This window comes from Puma concolor, chromosome D1, assembly GCF_028749965.1.
Source record: "Puma concolor isolate L17-30 chromosome D1, mPumCon1.1.hap2, whole genome shotgun sequence".
In the NCBI taxonomy this organism is placed as follows: Eukaryota; Metazoa; Chordata; class Mammalia; order Carnivora; family Felidae; genus Puma; species Puma concolor.
Genome location: NC_141676.1, coordinates 56,239,872 through 56,261,925, shown reverse-complemented (window position 1 = coordinate 56,261,925; position 22,054 = coordinate 56,239,872). Strand labels below are relative to the sequence as shown.

Genomic DNA, 22,054 nt, shown 5'->3' with positions numbered 1-22,054 from the left:
GAAATATCAAAGTTTCTGGGATGGGATGAGGGGTTTCAGAAAATTAGGTAAAAAAGGGATACAGTTTAAGAGTTCTATCTCACACGTCAGGGTGTTTCTGTACACTCCAATAAATCAAGTACAGTATGGGATGTAGCGGAAGCAACAGCTATAACTAGGGATGACACTCAAAATATACAACATACTATCATATTATAGTATGAACAAACTAACTTCATGCAACGCCATGGATAAATCTCACAGTGTAGAAAAGCAGACTTAGTAGGTAATGTTAAGATTCCATCTGTATAAAGTTCAAAATGGGCAAAACATGGGCACTCACAATAGTTTAGCTTAGGAAGAGGTGGCGGGGCGGGCGGGGGGATTGTGCCTAGGGACACCAGGCACATGTGGGACATCAGGAATGCTGGTAATGCTCAGTGACTTGATCTGGATCCTGGTAACATGGGTCTGTTCACTTGGTGAAAACTTAGTATGTTGTACACTTATGACTTTGCATGAGTTTACTAAAATCATGTGCATGTCACATACACACACGTTACCCAGTATAATGTGAACAACATACAATCACAATGGACTACTAACAGAACTATACCAGTACAAACAAGCTGAATACTGACCTTCCTAAAACAAGATATGTATAGATAATACATTAATTTTTAAAAATAATTTGCTTGTGGAGCACCTGGCTGGCTCAGTCAATAGAGCATGTGGCTCTTGATCTTGGTCAGGGTTTTGACTTCAAGCCCCACACTGGGCACAGAGCTTACTTAAAAAAAGTTTGGTTGTTAGTCTTTTACATAAACCCAGTGTGAACCACTGATCCTAAAAATAATCAAAAACATTTTTAAAAGTTGCTTTCCAATAGAATCAGAAGGTTAGGATGATATTCTGTATTGCATTTTACTGACCTCTAGAGACTTGCTTTCATATTCTTTCATAGCAGTAATACACTGGTGCTTGGTACTGATGTTAGTGCTAACTCCAGCTTTAACCATAGTATCTGTACCAGTCGGAGGCTGTAAAGGAAGATAAAAGCAAATATGAAAGTCTAAAGCAAATGTCTAAGTCTAAACTTTAAATCCCTACTCTCCAGACACAATTCTTCAACCACTGAATTCTACACTATCTAGTCCTGTAGGTCTTTTGCTAAGTCAGAGTTTCAATGGTGCTTAATTAAATACATTGCATTTCTGATCTCTCTCCCCTACGTTATCTAAATAAATCAATCGCAATAATAGTTATCACAGACATTGAGTCCATAAACAAGCCATCTAATTACATACTAAAATACACTTAATACTGTATGCATAAGGAAAACTTCATCCAATTTACCCAACATGTACATTTAAACCTGAATCTCTGAGTTCTATCTCCTACCCTGCTCTGAAGTATCTGAAAGAAAGAAAGAAAGAAATACATAAAATAAAGCGAAGTTCTGCTTTGTAACTGTTGTTGCATTTAAGAAACATGGAAGCCGGGTTTTTTTTTTCCCCTATAACCTTATGAGAAACAGGCACAATATATAACCAAAGTTTTCTACTAGTATTGCCAGTTTCCTCAATTATTACACTTTCCAGGAATTATTTTTCCCTATTATTTATAAAATTTAGGTTTCTAAATTCAATATTATGACTTCACCACCTTGCCTGAGAAATTCTTCATTTCCTGGAGTAACTTTTAACAAGAAGTTCAGTCAAGACCTACTTTCCCCAGATTTTCTTTAAGCTAACTGCACCTCCAGCCTACCCTAAGTATCTCCCCAATCGCATCAAATGGTATCTTACATCAAGTAATATTCCATACATTTTCATAAACAAATCTTCCATTCTAACCCTCTGCCCAAGTCTTAAAAAAGCCAAAGAAAACATAAAACTCCATTGCCCCATTTTGCCATTTCATCAACAAGTTTTATTCTTCATTGGCACACAAAATATTTAGGAGTTATTCCATGTATCTCCTTAAAGAGGCCCTATTTTCAATAATGGTTGAGCATTCAACCATTCCTTTAGAGCCAAGTTATGAATGCAATAAATACAAGTTCAACATCATTACTACCTGTTGTAATCAACCTTGTGAATATAAATTTGACTGGGTTAAGCATAATTCAAATACACAATCTAGATTTATGTTTCATGACTTTTTGTATTTACTATATAACTATTTACAGATTTTGTTCTTAACACATCTTAGAAGAGTGAGACTAAGCTGTGCAGAACTGGAAAAAGGAGAAATTTTATGATTCATCCTGCAAAGAAATATACAAATGGGAGAGTAATATATTCTACAAAGACTGGAAAGAAATACTTACATTAAACTTAATCGTAGTCCCAGTGGGAGCAGCTGTAAAACTACTCGGCCCAAAGAGGGAGCCAGATGTACTACCAAAAGGATTGGAGGTGGTATTTGTAGTACCAAAAAGTCCCCCACTGCTGGTACTTGTTCCAAAATCTGTAAATTACAAAGAAAAAGAAGATGGCAACAGTTTAAGAATCTGTAAGACATCTTGGAAATGGGCTATAGATGCCCATTTGGAAAGTGGCACTATAGATGCATTACTTTCACATACTCAAATTTTCTATCTTACAAATTTCCCTAGTATCTTCAAACAGGTATTTCATATAGACACAGATAAAATTCTAGGCTCAAAACTTTCAAGTGAAACAAAATCTAAATCCCTTTGTCAGCTAAATGTCTATAAAGTTCTTCTTGGGTAAATTTGGAAGAAAGTGAAAAAAAAATAGTGCTCTATTTCATCATAAATTTTATTTCATTTCTCCTTTCTTGTTAAAACTACATGCTGAATGAACCAGTCTTTCTGAAAACATCACAACAGACTTCAATAGGGTCACAGTGTATTTTATTTACATAATACATATTACATTAATACAAACACACACACATAACCAAAAAGTTCAAAACATATAAATGGTCCTATTAGGGAAACCAAACAGGTTAATATAAAATTCTGCCCAGAAAAATAATTTAGAAAAATTAGTAGGCATCTTGATTGTTTTATAGAATGAATCCTCTAATTACCTTACTTTTCCAAAAAGCAGAGTTTCAAAAAACTCCATAAAAGTGAATTTAACTGTTATCTAAGGAATATATTTTTCAAAGTAAGAGATATTATTTCTCAAGAAGTTATACAAAGGGTGCCAGAAATGTCAGTAAACAATAAAGTTATCTGCCAGTATTTCATAGTAAGTCAGATCCTAATTACCAATTTAAGAGGAATGTGATTTCTCACTGGCAAACTCTTTCTTTTCTAAAAACACGTCCTAATGTATGGTTTAAGGTCAACAGGCACATCTCTTTTGAATTAGCACTTTAGATTGCATTTTACATTGTAATCATTAAGTATTTCAATACCCTACAAACTTTCCCTTTGTGAAATACTGATAGCTGGCTAACTTATTCATTCTGCTATACTTTTGTGCTAAGAATGCACCAACTCACAGAGCACACCTGTTCAACCAATAGTGGTTGCCTCAAAGTACTGTGTGGAGAAGTATCCCTAGGCCACATTTAGACTTAAAGAGAAAGAAACCATCAATTAAAATCATCTGCCATGGATAATGAATGGAAGAGTAACCAGGTCATCTCCAGTATTTGTCATTCCTGCTTTAGTCTCTTATAACAAATGTGAAACAGAGGCAAGGAGGTGCCTCTGCAGTACAATATGGATGACTATACACTCCTCCTTGAAATTCTCCTGTCTTAACAACTATGACATCACTCTGACTTGGCTTTCCATATACTATTTGGTCATTCTATATCAGGAGCCTCTTCCTCTGCATATTCCTTAAATAATAATGCTTCTTAGATTTCCACTCATGGGAAGATGTACCCAACCTCCTCATTTAAAGCCTATTAAACTTTTCAATACATTTTGAAGATTCCCTCTCCCCATGTTTTTGCCATCTGGTAGAGAAAGGAGGTAAATGAACACAGGCAAAAGAAGAAGAAAGAATATATTCAATAAGCAAATCGAATTGTTGGATGCAGAAGTCCAATGATATCCTACTTACTTCCGAAGCCAGTTGGTTTATTTTGTGCAAAGGCATTGTTTTGGGATGAGAAGAGACTAGTCCCTGTACTTGCAGTTCCAAACAAGCTATTTGATGTTCCTGTTGATGTGCCAAACCCAAAGCCAGTGCTTGTGGAAGTAGCTGGCTGACTAAATGAATTAGTACCAAATAATCCTCCTGGGGAGATGGAGAGGGGGAAAAACAGTTAAATAGATGGACTGGAACCACTATATGAAGTCCTATATCAACTACGAATAAACCAACTGTATTCCAAGTAAAACCCCTACCTGGTTTGGTCTGTGAATTTCCAAAGAGGCCTCCAGTATTGTTGCTAGAACCAAATGCAGATGTTCCAAAAGCCCCTCCACTAGTAGTACCAAAACCAGTACCTGAAAAAGCAAAATCCAGGGTCAAAACAAAATCTTAATCAGGTGATCCAATGAAAAAGGATTTTAATATTTCTTAACATTCTGTGTTTCAATACGATCATTGGTCTTCTCTGAAAATAATTTTTTCAAAAGTCCATCATACTACAAATTACAGTCTTGAAATTAAGCATTGTATTCATTGCCTCAGGTTAAAAAAAAAAAGTGAAGAAGTGTGACTTTTCAATAAAGTTATAGATGTTGATGGATTAAAAAAAAAAGTGCCAACTAAAACCAAAAGGAGTGCAAAGGTAGCTAGTGATTATAAGCTACAAACAAAAGTAAAACAATCAAAATTAATGTGTTCAATTCTCTCCAGTCACCATACGTTCCATAGTCACTGGGATGGATGGTCCGTATTTAGGAGAGCACTTCAGAATGACCTGGGAAGGGTTTTCAAAATACACATGTTCAGGTTCCAACCTGAGAGTCTAATTCCATAGTTCTAGGACAGAAAATATGTTCTTTAACAAACAAACAAACAAAACAAACAAACAAACAAACAAACAAACAAACAAACAAACAGGGGCGCCTGGGTGGCTCAGTCGGTTAAGCGTCCAACTTCAGCTCAGGTCATGATCTTGCAGTTTGTGGGTTCCAGCCCTGCATTGGGCTCTGTGCTGACAGCTCAGAGCCTAGAACCTGCTTCAGATTCTGTGTCTCCCTCTCTCTGCCCCTCCCCTGCTTACTCTCTCTCAAAAATAAACATTAAAAAAAATTTAAAAAACAAAAAGCCAACAAAAACAACCCCCCAAAAGTGACTCTGACGGGCACTCTTTATTAAAAACCAAGGACCTGGAGCAACTGGGTATCTCAGTCAGTTAAGCATCCGACTTTGGCTCAGGTCATGATCTCACAGTTCACAAGTTCAAGCCCCGAGTAGGACTCTGTGCTGACAGCTAAAAGCCTGGAGACTGCTTCGGATTCTGTGTCTCCCTCTCTCTCTGCCCCTCCCTCACTTGCTCTCTGTCGCTCTCTCTCTCTCTCTCTCAAAACTGAATAAACATTAAAAAAAATTTTTTGGGGGGGGCGCCTGGGTGGCTCAGTCGGTTAAGCGTCCGACTTCAGCTCAGGTCACGATCTCGCAGTCTGTGAGTTCGAGCCCCGCATCAGGCTCTGGGCTGATGGCTCAGAGCCTGGAGCCTGCTTCCGATTCTGTGTCTCCCTCTCTCTCTGCCTCTCCCCCGTTCATGCTCTGTCGCTCTCTGTCTCAAAAATAAATAAGCGTTAAAAAAAAATTTAAAAAAAATTTTTTTAATAATAAAAATAAAATAAAATAAAAACCAAGGACCTAACGGTGCCTCAGTCAGTTAAGCGTCCAAATCTTGGTTTCAGCTCAGGTCATGATCTCACGGCTGGTGAGTCTGAGCCCCGCAGAGGATTCTGTGCTGACAGTGTGGAGCCTGCTTGGGATTCTCTCTCTCTTTCTCTCTCTCTCTGTCTGTCTGCCCCTTCCATGCTCTCTCAAAATAAGTAAATACACTTAAACAAGTGAACCATCAAAAGTCAAGGACCTATATGCACAGGCTCAAGAAGAGGTCAGAAGAGTTGAAAAAATTTTCCTCTATTGTTACAACCCTCACCAGTTAAGAGAAAGCTTCTGAGGATTTGCATTAAAACATACTGTTCAAACACTCATCTCCCCTTAAAAAGAGAAAGATAAAAACAAGACTGGGGGTGGGGGTGGGGGCATCTGGGTCACTCAGTCGGTTGAGTGTCCAAGCCTTGATTTCAGCTCAGGTCTTAATCCCAGGGTCGTGAGACTGAGCATGGAGACTGCTTAAGATTCTCTCGCGCGCCCTCTGCCCCTCTCCCCCATTCATGCATGCTCTCTCTCTTTAAAATAAAAATAAATACCATACAATAAAAAATAAACAAGACTAGTAAAATGCTGATTGATGAAGCTAGGAAATAACATGAAAGTTCATTATACCATTCTTTCTACTTGTGTAAGTATAAAATTTTTAATTTCAAGTTCAAAAGTGAGTAAGTGGTTGCTACAGGCAACTAGTATCATGTACAATACTGAGTGGAAGGGAAAGTGGATCATAGGAGGGCTGGTGGGGATTAGGGTCTTTGATATTTTAACAATTTTGTCACTGAATATTATTATTCACAGAGCAAATCTCAGAGCAGCTATTGAATAACTGCAATTTTTACTGCAATATAAATAGATTATTTCCTGGCTTAAAAATCTTTTAACACACTGTTAACTTTTTGCTACAAAAACCAATTAATAGGGGTGCCTGGGTGGCTCAGTCGGTTGAGTGACTGACTTTGGCTCAGGTCATGATCTCACAGCTTGTGAGTTCAAGCCCTGTGTCGGGCTCTGTGCTGACAGCTCGGAGCCTGGAGCCTGCTTCGGATTCTGCCCTAACCCACTCGCATTCTGTCTCTGTCTCTCTCAAAAATAAACATTAAAAAAAATTTAAAAACAAAACAAAACAAAAACCAATTAAAAAAATATTTCAAGTATGGGGCGCCTGGCTGGCTCTTCAGTAAAGCATGTGACTCTTGGTCTCAAGGTCATGAGTTCAATCCCCATGCTGGGCCTGGAGCCTACATTTCAAGCACCTTTTTATTTTTTATTTTTGAGAGAGAGAGAGAGAAAGCAAGCGAGCAAGCAGGGGAGGGGCGAGAGAGAGAGACACAGAATCTGAAGCAGGCTTCAGGCTCTAAGCTGTCAACACAGAGCCCAACACAGGACTGCAACCCATGAACCATGAGATCATGACCTGAGCCAAAGTTGGACGCTCAACCGACTGAACCACCGAAGCGTCCCACAAGTACCTTCTACTAATGATCAAAGAACCACAGAAACTCGAAACTTATTTCTATTCTCTTAAAAAATTTTAACAAGATCTTATCATCCAATCATTTAAAAAAATTTTTTTTTAAGTTTGAGAGTGAGAGAGAGTGAGCAAGCAGGGTAAGGGCAGAGAGAGTGCAAGAGAATATCCCAATATATTGGGGCTCAAACTCACAAACTGTAGATCATGACCTCAGTGGAAACCAAGAGTCTGATGCTCAACCAACTGAGCCACCCAGGCGCCCCTCAGTCTTTTTTAAAATAGAAGTAGTGATGGTGGGCATCTTTATTTCTTTTTTTTAATGTTTATTTATTTTTGAGAGAGAGTGTGCAGGGGAGGGGCAGAGAGAGAGGGAGACAGAGGATCCAAAGCAGGCTCTGTCCTAACAGCAGAGAGCCCAATGTGGGGCTTGAACCCACAAACTAGGAGATCATGACCCGAGCTGAAGTTGGACACTTAACCGACTGAGCCACCCAGGCACCCCTATCTGGTCATTTTTCAAAGAAAAGTTGTTGTGAAAACCAAAGTATGAATAAAATTCCTGTCTAAAGCTATCAGAATGGATTTGTTCTTTTAAAAAAATGTATTTATTCACGTATAATTAACACACAGTGTTACCCTAGTTTCAGACTTTCATTCGTTTCAGACCCTGTATTTAATAGTCTGTTCTTTTGTCCCTTTTTCCTTTGTTCATTTGTTTTGTTTCTTAAATTCCACGTATGAGTGAAATCATATGGTATTTGTCTCTCCCTGACTTATTTCACTTAGCATTATACCTCTAGGTCCATCCATGTTGTTGCAAATGGCAAGATCTCATTCTTTATGACTAAATTTCCATTGTATATATACACCACATCTTCTTTATCCATTCATTTATTGATGTACACTGGGTTGTTTCTGTATCTTTGCTATCGTAAATAACACTGCAATAAACATAGGGGTACATATATCTTTTCAAATTGGTGTTTTGGTTTTCTTTGGGTGAACATCCAGCAGTGGAATTACTGGATCTTAAGGTAATTTTACTTGTAATTTTTTGAGGAACTTCCTACTGTTTTCCACAGTGGCTGCACCATTTTGCATTACCACCAACAGTGCACGAGGGTTCCTTTTACTCCATATCCTCGCCAACATTTGTTATATCTTGTGTTTTTTATTTCAGCCATCAGAATGGATTTGTTCTTAATAGCTTAATATTTTCCCCCTCTTTTGTTCTTTTGTAAAACTTACTCTGCCCAAATGTTGAAGTTGTGCCAAAGCCACCAGTGCCACCCCCAAAGGGCGTTCCAAATGACTTATTAAACATCTTCAAAATGAGTCTTTGCTTCAGATAGCTGAAAGAAGAAAAAAATATTACTTTTTAAAGACCACAGAATTAATTCTTTCAAAAAATATGACATTTTACAAGTTGAGGCCCATTCAAACTATAACATAATCTTTAATCTCATTCAATATCCTAAAACTCTATAATGATAAAAGATCTTCTAAAATTGAGCTGAATTATCAGTACCATAATGTGAGATTAAACTTCAGATCCCACCAATAATCAACCATCCCTTTAAAACCATGTTTTTTAACTTTCTTTTTAAAGCTCCCTTTTAATGAAGGATTCAGGTCCACTATGCCAGATCTAGGAGGTTATGCACAATATCCATTAAAAATTACAATGATATTCTGCTATTACAATCACTTGAGAAATTAAAATTTTTGTCAGGCTTTATTTTCTATAGTTTGCATTGCAAAAAGGTTTTTTGCCTTATCATTATTATTATTATTTTTTTTTTTGGTATATAAAATGTTACAATATTAAATGTTCCTTAAACTATGCATACCCCTCCCCCCATCTCCAAATGCCACAGAGTCTGGTGCTCTGACATTCTCTTTGAATCTTACTTCTTAAGACCATTCTTTATGGTCCCCTACTTTTCTATCTTTGGAAACATTACAGAAAATCTTTGGTGAAACCCTCCCCACCTCATATGAATGATTCCCCTGCAGTATCTAAACTATGTACTTAATGAGTTGGACCAAAGTGTTTCAACAAGTACAAAAGAGAAGTTTGCTCTCCCCTAGATTTGACCAAAAAACAAGTTAAAGGTATAGTTTATTCCAAAGTAAACACTGTCCCCCTCATAAATTTTCCTTAAACTTAAGGTATCTGCTACCACTTACATATCAGCAGACAAGAAAATACTGAGTAAACTATGTACTTTTAATATAAAAACTCAAAAACAGCCAATCGTGCTTATCTGGATTCTGTGACAGGTAGGATGATTTTTCTATTATATACACATGATGGAACAGCTTTTTCTTCTAGTAAAATCATGCCTCATTCATATAATAGAATTAAATACAACATTTGGAAGCACTCCCCACAATGTTCCAGTGTCCCTTTAGTACTTCCAGCTATTCCAACAACCGAAACATTCTGTGCAACATTGGAAAAGATAAAGCTGTCCCTAAATACCTAATGGTTTTACAGAAATCAACATTCTGTCCCCTAAACTCTCCTACAAAAAAAAATTCCAACACTTAATTCTTTATCCACATCCATGAATTTAATAACTCTAATTAAACAAAGCTCAGTGAACCAGTGGTTCAAGAGAGCCACATCAGAATTAGCTGACAAGCTTTTCAAAATAAAACCCCCCAGGCCCTATTCTAGAAATGAGGACCAAAATGTCCAGGGTTAGGATGTAGACATTTGTATTTTGAAAGGTTCAAGTGACTCTAATGCATTCTCGTGGAACTAGAGACTATATTTCATGTAATCATCATTTCTCTTTCAGTAACGAGATCTGCTTGAAGTTTCCTCTCTTCTCAATTTAACAGATGTCACAAAGTGACGGACTGGGCCTTCAGCCTATTAACTGGTAACTCTCCTTTCCAGGGAAAATATTCTTGGAAGCTTAGCAGAAGTCTAGACCTGGCTATGGGTCTATCTATCTATACATTTGTTTTATAACAGTGCATTCAGAATTGACAGTTGTGCCAGGGGTTAGACGTCTGGACAGTTCCATTTTGACCACAATCCCTCTCATACTGCTGTCTTGAGTCAGAGCCCCTATACACTCACTTTACTGTATCTGTTGAATAAATTTTTTGACCCATCATCAGCACAGCAAAAAACTGTGAACTGTAATAAAGTTATTACAATAATTTTGCCATCCATTTTCTTATTCACCCCCACAATCAGAAATCTGTTGTTCATGTAAATCTGACATCTACAGAGCAGACATGTCCGGATTTAAAAGCCAAGTAATAGTTTTCCTCTGTGACATTCATCCTTATGTTGAAGATTTTAATGTTAATTTGGGTTTCACAGTACTGAATTCTACAGACCAAACCCACAGCTCCAAAACAATCAAAATTTGTTTTTAATAATCTTATCCTAACAAAAACCTAACCTCACACATATATTTCACAAAGGGATTTTAAGTAGCAATAAAATACCCTGGAAAACACCTAACAGTATATAGGCTCTTATATATTATCTCAACAATCCTAATATGATGGTATTATGTATCACTACCTGTACTTTCAGGATGAAAAAAACAGGATCAAGTGTTTACCAAATTTCCCAAGGTCAAAGAAGTAGTAAGTGGAAAAACCTCAGTTTAACCTATCTTCTGACTCCCCATAGATACCCTCAATCCTAGGAGAGAACATACTAAGCAATAAACAATAACGTGTTCAGTGTTAAGGAAATTCATCTGTTCCAGACTCAAGAATGAGGGGCAATGCCGGTAACAAAATCTAATTTAGACTCCTAGAATAAAAGCTTCTCATTCAAGCTCAGCCTATCTTTTTGACTCAAGGATGAGAGACAATGCTGGAACCAAAATCCAATTTGGATTCCTAGAATAAAAGCTTCTCACTCAAGCTCAGCCTATCTTTTTGGTTCTGGGCACAATTAGCTTGGCTTAATCTCAAACCTGATCATACTGGGACTTAAATTGGTTTTTTTTAAATTATCACCATGGAAACAAACCAAGATTTTTGCAAATGACCTCATGATTTTCATTACAATTGGCAGAAACTGAATAGTTTACCTCTCTGCCCTTCAAATAAATCATTTTCCTGCCTATGTTATGAAATCTCAGGGACTCAATGAAAGATGCCCCCTTCCTTACACTTACTCCTTCCAAACAACCTAATTCATTCTTCAAAACCTAGCTCAAATGTCATCTCTTCTATAAGCCTTTCCTAACTTCCTCTAACAATTAGTCATTCTGCTGAGCTTACACAGCTCATAATGATTTGTTTACAAGTATCCATGTTGACTCTGACTATAGCGGACACTGTTATAATACCAACTACACAGATCTCCGTTCAAGACCGAAGGATTTGTTGTCCCAGCTGCTGAGAAGTACTACGGAAAGATAACCCTCAGTTGTCAGTCCTGTTCAGAACTGCCTCTGCTGAAGAGCTACCTTACCCAATGTCATATCCTCTTCCTAGGACTAGCCCATATGCAAAATCAGGCCTCTTCACTCCAACTAAGGGTAACTTTAAAGGCTCTTCCTGGCTTCACATTCTCCACAGGATTGGTTGAGTCCTTCATTAAGATCGTATCACAACTCAATTTCCTCTTCTCTCCCAATGTGCTGATCCTAAGAGCACTGTCTAATAAAACTCATGCAGGACTACCTCCAGTTCAGAGTCTGCTGCCCAAGGAGCTCACCTTCTGACATCTCAAACTCTCCCCAATACACAATGAACTTGTCTGGGTAATGGACAGTATCATTTGTTTACTATCCCAGAACCTAACATAGGGTCTGAAACATACAGTTGACCTTTAAATAATGCAGTAGGTGTTCTAACTTTTGACTCCCCCAAAACTTAAGTACTTACTAACCCACTATTGACTGGAAGCCTTACCAATAACAAACAGTTGTTTAACACATATTTTGTATGTTATATGTATCATGTACTGCATTCTTTTTTTAAAATGTTTATTTGAGAGAGAGAGCTAAAGAGCACATGCACACACACAAAGGAGGGGCAGGGAAAGAGAGAATCCCAAGCAGGCTCTGTGCTGCCAATGCAGAGCCCGACTCAGGACTCAATCTTACTAACCAAACCGTGAGACCATGACCTGAGCCAAAATCAAGAGTCAGATGCTTAACCGACTCAGTCCCCCAGGCGCCCATACTTACTGCATCCTTACAGTAAAGTGAGCTAAGGAAAAGAAAATGTTAAAGTCATAACAGAAAATACATTTACAGTACTCTCTCATATTTATTGAAATACTGCCACATGTAAGTGGACATGTGCAGTTAAAACGCTTGTTCAAGGGTAAACTGTACTCATTTTCTAAATTAATGACAATCACCACTTAAGTGTTTTTTATGTTGTGTTTTGTTTTTAAGAGAGAGAACATAAGAGGGGGAGGGGAAGAGAGAGGGAGATGAGGATCCAAAGCAGATTCTGTGCCAACAGACTGACAGTAGTGAGCCAGACGCAGGGCTCGAACTCACGAACCATGAGATCATGACCTGAGCTGAAATCAGACTCTTAACCCACTGGGCCACCCAGGTGCCCCTAGTGTTTTTTAAGCACAGGCTGAATGATCAAGGTACTTTAGAAGTAACTTCTAACTTAAAATCATGTTTCATGAATTCTCACAACAAAAGCAAGCCATGGAAGGGAAGATTCTTCGTAGAATCTGTCATTTAATTAAGAGGTTGCAAAAAGGAAGCAATCACAAAAGGCTGGATACGACTGGCAGACAATTCTTTGTTTGACCTGTTATAAATATGGCATATTTCACATATACCTAAGTATGCATGTATATAGAAATGTTTGTGTGTGTATGTATACATTAGCTCAAACTAGCTGATAACATTTAAAACAGGGCTATGGCAGAAAAATAGATTTGGGGCCTCTCATAAAAAAAACTAATGATTAAGCAAACTACAACTGTAATCAACCAATAATAGCCTGGAGTTTTAGTAGCAAATGTCGCCTTTGGTAAGAGCCATATAATCTTTAATCTCCAATGTGCCACAATACCTACCCAACATCACTTATTTCCATCAGCTGCCTGGCCTCAACAGATTTTGAGTTTGTAACTTCTGATATAACCTGAGAAAGGACCCACACATTTAAAACTGGAAGATCAGGTAAGTGCTAAGAAGCACAAGTCGGCAAAATTAGGTCAGAATCTGAGCAGGAAATGTGAGGGAAAATTTGTGGGTATTTAGAATCTGAACTGGACCATAGGGAATTAGAAAGAGGGGAAATGAGCACCAGATAAATAAGGTACACAGGTTAAGAATGGGTATTTGTGTACCTATCTTATCTGGCCTTTTATTTTAATATCAAAGGCCAGCTTCCCTCATATGATAAGCATATAATATACTTATCAGCATAAACATATAATGTACTTATCAGTTCATTAGGTAGTGATGTAATTAACCTTAAATTACCCAACTAAAGGAATAAACCAGAGCACTCCATTACATACGTACCCAGAATATGGTATATCAAGAATAGGACACCACCAGAACATTTGGACAAAGTTACCCCTATGAGAGTTATTTCAAGGAAAAGATGCTTAATGAAAAAAGCAAACTGCAAAAAGATACACTTGGCAGCTTATGTACAATAGAAAAAACAATACACTGTTATTTATGGATATGTATATACATAGTCAAAGTAAAGAGGGAGACTAGAAAAAATACATTAAAGTGGTTGCCTCTAGGGGTGCCTGGGTGGCGCAGTCGGTTGAGCGTCCAACTTCAGCCAGGTCACGATCTCATGGTCCGTGAGTTCAAGCCCCGCGTCAGGCTCTGGGCTGATGGCTCGGAACCTGGAGCCTGTTTCCGATTCTGTGTCTCCCTCTCTCTCTGCCCCTCCCCCGTTCATGCTCTGTCTCTCTCTGTCCCAAAAATAAATAAAAAACGTTGAAAAAAAAATTTAAAAAAAAAAGTGGTTGCCTCTAGAGAAAGGAAGGTAAATGAGACATGGGGCAGAGAATTTGGAGGACCCAAACTTTTCCATCATGTTTATTTCCTCTATTAAAGCAACAACAAAAGATCTAGATGACGTAGACAGATATCTGCACTAACTCTATTTTTCCATTAAAAAAATAAAAGTAAGGGGGTGCCTGGGTGGCTCATTGGTTAAGCGTCTGACTCTTGATTTCGGCTCATGTCATGATCCCAGGGTCGTGGGATTAAGCCCTGTGTTGGGCTCTGAGCTGAGCGTGGAGCCTCCCTAGAAATTTCTCTTTCTCTCCCTTTCTCCCCTGCTTGCACCCTCTCTCAAAAAATAAACAAATAAATAACGAATTATCTCACATAAACATCCCAAGAATCCAAAGAGGTAGGTATTTTTATCCATATTTTACAGTGGTGAAATTGAGGCACAAGAAGTCACTTGCCAAGGACCACAAAGCTATTTTTGACTCCACAAAGCTACTTTTTTTTATTTTGAGAGAGCATGCACACAAGGTGGGGGAGGGACCGGAGGGGGGACCGGAGGGAGCCTCCCAAGCAGGCTCCGTGCTGCCATTGCAGAGCCCAACACAGGGCTCGATCTCACGGAACTGTGAGATCATGACCTGAGCAGAAACCAAGTGTCAGACGCTTAACCCACTAAGCCACCCAGGCGCCCCTCCACAAAGCTACTTTTGACTATTAGCTGTGCATACAGAGCCTAGAGCTCCTAGACAATGAACTAAAAGGAAAAATCACTTTGCATTCATTAAATAAGGAAGCTATAACCCCCAAATTTGGCAATTGTGATCTAGCACTATCAGGAGAAAGAGACACTTCTCTGGCAAACGTGAGATTTCTGGTCATCAGAAAGGTAATCGCTCTTATGGATTGACAGTTTATATCACCTAGATGAACTTTCCTCCGAAGATTAACTACTTCATGGATGGATTTATCTACACTCATTATAGGGTTTTTTTTGGATAAGACATATTTGGAAAGAAAAAATTAAAATGAAATAGTGCCATACAGAAAAAGACAATGCCCTTAAATTTACTTTGTTCTCTGTGTTACATCTTTTAATTAATAATTCAGACTGTCAGATACAAGAAAGAGGCAGCTTTAATAACAGACATCAGTGTCCAGTATTCCCCCACTGTCCCAAATAAAGCTTAATAACCTGACATATCTCCAACTTTTATGAGCTTTGTGAACTCTGGGCATGACAAAACTTAGTCGTCTTTTAGAAAAGTGGTGGACAGACCCTAAAACATGGTTACAACCCAGCAATTGCCAACTTTGAGTGGCATCTGAATGACTAAGCAAGCTTGCTGCTCTCTGACAACAGAAAGTTACACAACTGGGAAGTAATTTTTCCTTTCCCCTTCACTGAGTTCCTTTGTACCAAACTCAGTAAAGAGCAAAAACAATAAATAATTGTTAGATGAATGAACTAGTACTTCTCAGTTTATAAAGTACTTTTTCATTTATCCTCTCTTCTAATCTTCACAAAAATACTAGAATATTCTGGTGGGAATTATCATCCAGAGTTAAACTGAAAGGAAAAATGTTCACTTTTGCCTTGAATGGGAGAGGAAGGATGGAGAGTCAGCTAGAATTCCAGAAGTTGACGTAGTCTTAATCACCTAATATCACATCCCAGCAAAACCATCTGCTATCTTCTTGTTTTACTGTATCCCTATGATCAATCCCAGATCAAGTCATTCCTTTTATTAGAACATTCGTTTTTCTCCCCTAAAAACTATGTCCCCCCCCTTTTTTTTTTCCTAAAAATTGCTGTTCAGGGGTCCCTGGCTGGTTCAGTCAGTAGAGCATGTGACTCTTGATCTCGGAGTTGTAAGTTTGAGCCCCATGGTGGGTATAGCAATTACTTAAAAAAAAGAAAATCTTAAAAAAAATTTTAAATAAAAATTGCCATTCAAGCCTCACCTACTTCACACTGTCCTAGATTAGACCCTTCAGACTCTTACCAGTATGAAAACATATCCCCACCCCTCTCCCTTTCCAAACCCGATTACATAATTACAAACTAATACCTCCCAGCTGCTTTTAGTTATGCAATATATTTGTTGTCATACCTGCCACTTGAGTGTATGAGTTGTTTGCCGCTCTAGTAAAAAGCATCTGGATTTTGCTCAATATCTTCCATTAGGCTGTAAATTAATTAAAAATAGTCTATATTATCTAATACAACTCCTTTCTTCACAGTGCTGAGCACCATTTTTCATCCTCTTAACATAACGTTCATTTTATAAAGTAGTGAAGAGTACATTAGCTTTGGAGTGAGACAAATCTGTATTTAAAACTCTCCGCCACCTACTATCTTTGCAATTTTCTGTAAATCTAAAATTAATTCAAAATTTAAAGTTAAAAAAGGAATTTAAACCACCCTGCCACCTGCTACTGTGTAACTGTATTTGTCATAATATTCAACCTCTTAGACCTCAATTTCTACAATTAAACAATAGGGATTATCTGGCCTACACTAAAGGACAAAAAGGTCTCAAACTAGAGCGCCTCAAAGGTAGGGTTTTTTTTTTTTTTTTTTTTTTTTAAGTAATCGCTACACCCAAAATGAGACTTGAACTTATAACCCCAAGAGACGTGCTCCAGTGACTGAACCAGCCAGAGGCCCCAAAAGCAGGTTTTTCTTTAGCTTTTCAAAATATATTTTACAATATTCTTAAAGTGTAAATTAATTTCCCCTCCCTCTAAGCCTTGACTGCTCAATGCCTCGTTAAAAAACCACACATAGGGGCGCCTGGGTGGCGCAGTCGGTTAAGCGTCTGACTTCAGCCAGGTCACGATCTCACGGTCTGTGAGTTCGAGCCCCGCGTCAGGCTCTGGGCTGATGGCTCAGAGCCTGGAGCCTGTTTCCGATTCTGTGTCTCCCTCTCTCTCTGCCCCTCCCCTGTTCATGCTCTGTCTCTCTCTGTCTCAAAAATAAAAATAAACGTTGAAAAAAAAAATTAAAAAAAAAATTATAAAAAAAAAAAATAAAAAAAAAAAAAAAAAAAACCACACATAAAATGATTTCCCAATACTTCACTGTCACCTACTGACCATTTAATACAACCATAAAATATCACTGTAAACAACAAAAACAAACACCCCCTCCACACACAACACACACACACAGAGGTCACTCTGATCACTCACTCTCTTCCACTCAACTCACATCCTTATCCTTAGTCTTATTCCCAACAGGACACCTTTAATCTACAAATCCATTCACCTATTTCTTCCTATGAAGCTTAATCCACCAAGAAGGGTTAGGTGTGTAGATATCAGAAATCTGTGTCAAAGCAGCATGTGGAAGCAAGGTATGAAGCAATTACTAACCGCAAAATGCATTCATGGAGGATGAACTGTTCCCTTCCTGAAAAAGTTCTAATTCACTCAGTTCTTTCTTCCTTTGATTAGTGGCTTTTAAGTATTTTTAGCTATGGAACCCAGTACATAAAACAGACATAAGGAGAAGCTGCTCTAGCTGAAGTAAAGAATAGGTACAGTAGAACCCTACCAGCTGAGCCCTCTCAAAGAAGCTTAGGGCTGTAGGAAACAGTGTGAAAAATCATTGTCCTTTCTAGATTAGTGGTTCTTTTTTTTTTTTTAATTTACATCCAAATTAGTTAGCATATATTGCAATAATGATTTCAGGAGTAGAATTCAGTGATTCATCTCCCATGTGTAACACCCAGTGCTCATCCCAACAAGTGCCCTCCTTAATGCCCCTTGCCCATTTAGCCCATCCCCCACCCCACAACCCCTCCAGCCACCCTCAGTTTGTTCTCTGTACTTTAAAATTTTTTTTTTCAACATTTATTTATTTTTGCGACAGAGAGAGACAGAGCATGAACGGGGGAGGGGCAGAGAGAGAGGGAGACACAGAATCGGAAACAGGCTCCAGGCTCTGAGCCATCAGCCCAGAGCCCGACGCGGGGCTCGAACTCCCGGACCGCGAGATCGTGACCTGGCTGAAGTCGGACGCTTAACCGACTGCGCCACCCAGGCGCCCCTTTTTTTTTTTTTTAATTTTTTTTTTCAACATTTATTTATTTTTGCGACAGAGAGAGACAGAGCATGAACGGGGGAGGGGCAGAGAGAGAGGGATGTTCTCTGTACTTTAGAGTCTGTTTTGTCCTCCTCCCTGTTTTTATATTAATTTTGCCTCCCTTCCCTTATGTTCATCTGTTTTGTATCTTAAATTCCATATATGAGTGAAGTCATATGATATTTGTCTTTCTCTAATTTCACTTAGCATAATACACTCTAGTTCCATCCATGTTGTTGCAAGTGTAGATTAATGGTTCTGAAAGTGAGGTCTGAAGGCCCCTAAAAGTCTCTGAGACCTCTTCGAGGATGTCCACGAAGTCAAAACTATTTTCATAATAATACTAAAACATTAACTTTCTTTTTTTAAACTGTACTAACCTCAGCACTGAGTTGCAAAACCAATGATATATAAAACTGCTGGAACCGGGGCACCTGGGTGGCTCAGTCAGTTAAGCAGTTAAGCATCTCACTTCAGCTCAGGTCATGATCTTGTGGTTTGTGGTTTGAGCCCCGCGTCAGGCTCTGTGCTGACAGCTCAGAGCCTGGAGCCTGCTTCAGATTCTGTGGGTCTCCCTCTCTCTGTGCCCCTCCCCTGCTTGTGCTCTGTCTCTCTCTCTCCACTCCCCCCTCAAAAATAAGTAAACATTGAAAAAAATATTTAAAACAAACCTGCTGTTTCGTGCTGGAACCTGAGCATGAATCAGGACAATGACCCAAGCTCTAAAATAGTCACTAAATTCTTCACTGCCACCCACTTACAGCACACAAAAAAAATCCACTTTCACTTGAATGCCTTTGATGAAGCAGTAAAAACTGATTGTATTAATTCTTGATATTTCGGCATACATCTTTTTTAAAAATGTTTATTTATTTTGAGAAAGAGTGTGGGAATGAGTGAGGGAGGGGCGGAGAGAGATGGAGAGAGATAATCCAAGCAGGCTCCAGATCCCACAAATTTCAAGTTCATGACATGAGCCGAAATCAAGTGTCGGATTTTTTTTTTTTTTAATGTTTATTTTTGAGAGAGAGACAGAGCACGAGCAGGGAAGAGGCAGAGAGAGAGACACAGAATCTGAAGGAGGCTCCAGGCTCCTCTGTCAGCACAGAGCCCGACTCGGGGTTGGAACTCATGGACCGCAAGATCATGACCTAAAGATGAAGTCAGATGCTTAACCAACTGAGCCACCCAAGTGTCTCACATCTTTTTAATACTCGGTGATTATTCTTTGCGATGAAATGGGAAATACTCAAAAGCACTTCTTGTAAATGGAAACACAAGGGCTATCTCAAAGAAAAACACTTGTGTGATTACCTGAGAAGAAAGCTGAACCAGCTGATTTTTTCATGAAACATCATTTTTACTTCAGAGAATAAACGATAAACTATGGTTACTCAGACTTGAAACAAAAAATTAGAGTTATGTCTACCACTATGAGCTTGCCAACTTCCCAATTCTTAAAAGACTTAGCTGATGAGATGGTGGAAATGTTAACAACTGTATAATTAAATTTGTCAACATTTGGAAGAGGTACATAACCCAGTGAACCAATAATTTCTAAATGATCAATGTATGAAGTCATAAAATCATGCATGGTAAACATTCAAAGTACAAGACAGACCAATGAATTTTAATGTAACACTGTACAAAAGTTCAATAATATGGTTTCAGATTCCATATTGCAACAAATCTTTAGAAACGTGTTAAGTATAGTGTCAAAGGAGAATACCTACAATTACTTGAAAAGGTTATTAAAACATTCCTCCCTTTCCCACCCTTTTCTGTATGAGGCAGGATTTTCTTAACATACTTCAACCAAAACAACTTACCAACTATCTAATGCAAAAGATCTGCAAATCCAGTGGTCCTCTATTAAGCCTGACATCAAAGAGATTGACAAACATATAAAACCCCACTCTTGGGGTTCATTTTTTAAATGAAATTGTTAACAAATGAGATTATTTAAGTCAATAAATCTTTTTTTTTTTAAATATATGAAATTTATTGTCAAATTGGTTTCCATACAACACCCAGTGCTCATCCCAAAAGGTGCCCTCCTCAATACCCATCACCCACCCTCTCCTCCCTCCCACCCCCAAGTCAATAAATCTTTAAAACTTTTAATTTCTATGGGGTACCTGGGTAACTCAGTTGGTTATGCGTCCAGCTTTGGCTCAGGTCATGATCTCACAGCTCAGGAGTTCAGGCCCAGTGTCAGGCTCTGTGCTGACAGCTCAGAGCCTGGAGCCTGCTTCGGATTCTGTGTCTCCCTCTCCCTCTGCCCCTTCCCCGCTCACCCTGTCTCTCTGTCTCTTTGTCTCTCTCTCTCAAAAATAAATAAATATTAAAAAAAAATTTTTTTTAATTTTAATTTTCTAGTACAGTAAATAAGAGTAGATATAACCCATATAAACAAAGGCTCTCTGGAGTATTCAATAATTTTTAGAAGTATAAAGGAGTCCAAAGACCTCAAATTTTGAGAACTGCTGTACTAGAATATTCCTACAGCCTCCTTCTAATTCATTTGCCAGATTCCAGTTTGACATCTTCCAATTTACACTACTACTCACCAGCTTAAACTCACTCTTAGTATCAGACTTAGGTAATTACAGCTATATTTTAAGAAATAATTTTCATTTCTCTACTACAAAACTGCATTACACTTTAAGTACAAACTCTTCAATATGACAATTCAGTGTCAGTACAAAAGGACAAGACTTCTGATCAATGCATACTCATACGACATCAAATGTATCAGTAATATGAAAGATAATGGAATCCCACAGCATCACATTTAATCGCATCAATTCAACTACAAGCTCTTTTGCCCTCTTCCACAAAAAGAGAACTAGATATTGCTTTATTTACCCAATGGCCTATCCCCTTTCAAAAAGACCTTGATTTCTATCCCAGAGAAAGGAAGGCTACCACGGAAATAAAGGAAACTAAAGAAAGTTACTCTAGGACTCTCAGCTTTTCAGCTGCCGGATACCAGATTTTGACAATTTAAGGGTTTTTCAAGGACAGTTTGACAAAATGTAAGCATCTGTACAGCTGACTTTACAAGCATACACCAGGTAAGATAAAGGTATGACTTTACTGAAATATTGGTAATGTATTCTCAAGAGCAGTGATCTCCCAATCCAGGCAATTTTGCTTCCCAGTGGACATCTAACAATGTTTAGAAACCTTCTTAATTGTTACAACTTGGGGAGGGGGTATTATGGATATCTAATGGGTAGAGGTGGGGAATGCTGCTAACTATCCACCAATACACAACACAGCTCCCAGACAAAAAGAATTATCTGGCCCAAAATTTCAACATGTTCAGGATGAAAAATCGTCTCTAGAGACATGTGATGCCAAATACTTAGGTTCAATTCCAAACCCAAAGAAATGCACTAAATTCTCAAAAACCGTTGTTTACATGCCTTGCCTCTAATATTTATATTGTTAAATTAATTTCTTTCTAACCTTTCAACAAATTGCATAATTACAATGCTCTATGTAATACAATGTGCTCTCTATTGGAAATTAAACATCAGAACTACTATCCCTTACTTCCTAGGTTTATTGCTACAATAAAAATATCACAATATCACAAAAAAATACCCAATTTCTTCCAAGCCGTAAATTTGGTTCCCTAAAAGTTCTATTTGCTCTTAACTATCTATGAGCTAGTAGACATGAATGAAGTCAGATACCAAAGTACCATGTAACATACGAACAGTATGGGTCGTCTTATCTAGGCCCCATATTTCAGGAGCACACA

At 38.2% G+C, this 22,054-nt stretch overlaps 1 protein-coding gene across 8 annotated transcripts in view; it reads right to left on the bottom strand.

Moving 5' to 3' along the window:
• NUP98 (nucleoporin 98 and 96 precursor) overlaps positions 1–22,054 on the bottom strand; it is a 118,458-nt gene that overhangs the window by 94,335 nt on the left and 2,069 nt on the right. For 7 of the 8 annotated variants that reach the window (XM_086678170.1, XM_086678172.1, XM_086678171.1 and 4 more), the window contains exons 2-6: positions 8,497–8,600; positions 4,319–4,420; positions 4,032–4,208; positions 2,312–2,451; positions 912–1,019 (exon numbers count right to left, since the gene is read on the bottom strand). In XM_086678170.1, coding sequence (XP_086534296.1) covers positions 912–1,019; positions 2,312–2,451; positions 4,032–4,208; positions 4,319–4,420; positions 8,497–8,572 — 603 coding nt within the window. In that variant the 5' untranslated portion in view covers positions 8,573–8,600. Of the gene's footprint in view, positions 1–911; positions 1,020–2,311; positions 2,452–4,031; positions 4,209–4,318; positions 4,421–8,496; positions 8,601–16,306; positions 16,382–22,054 lie in introns of all 8 variants that reach the window. The other variant, XM_086678167.1, reaches the window with a different exon arrangement.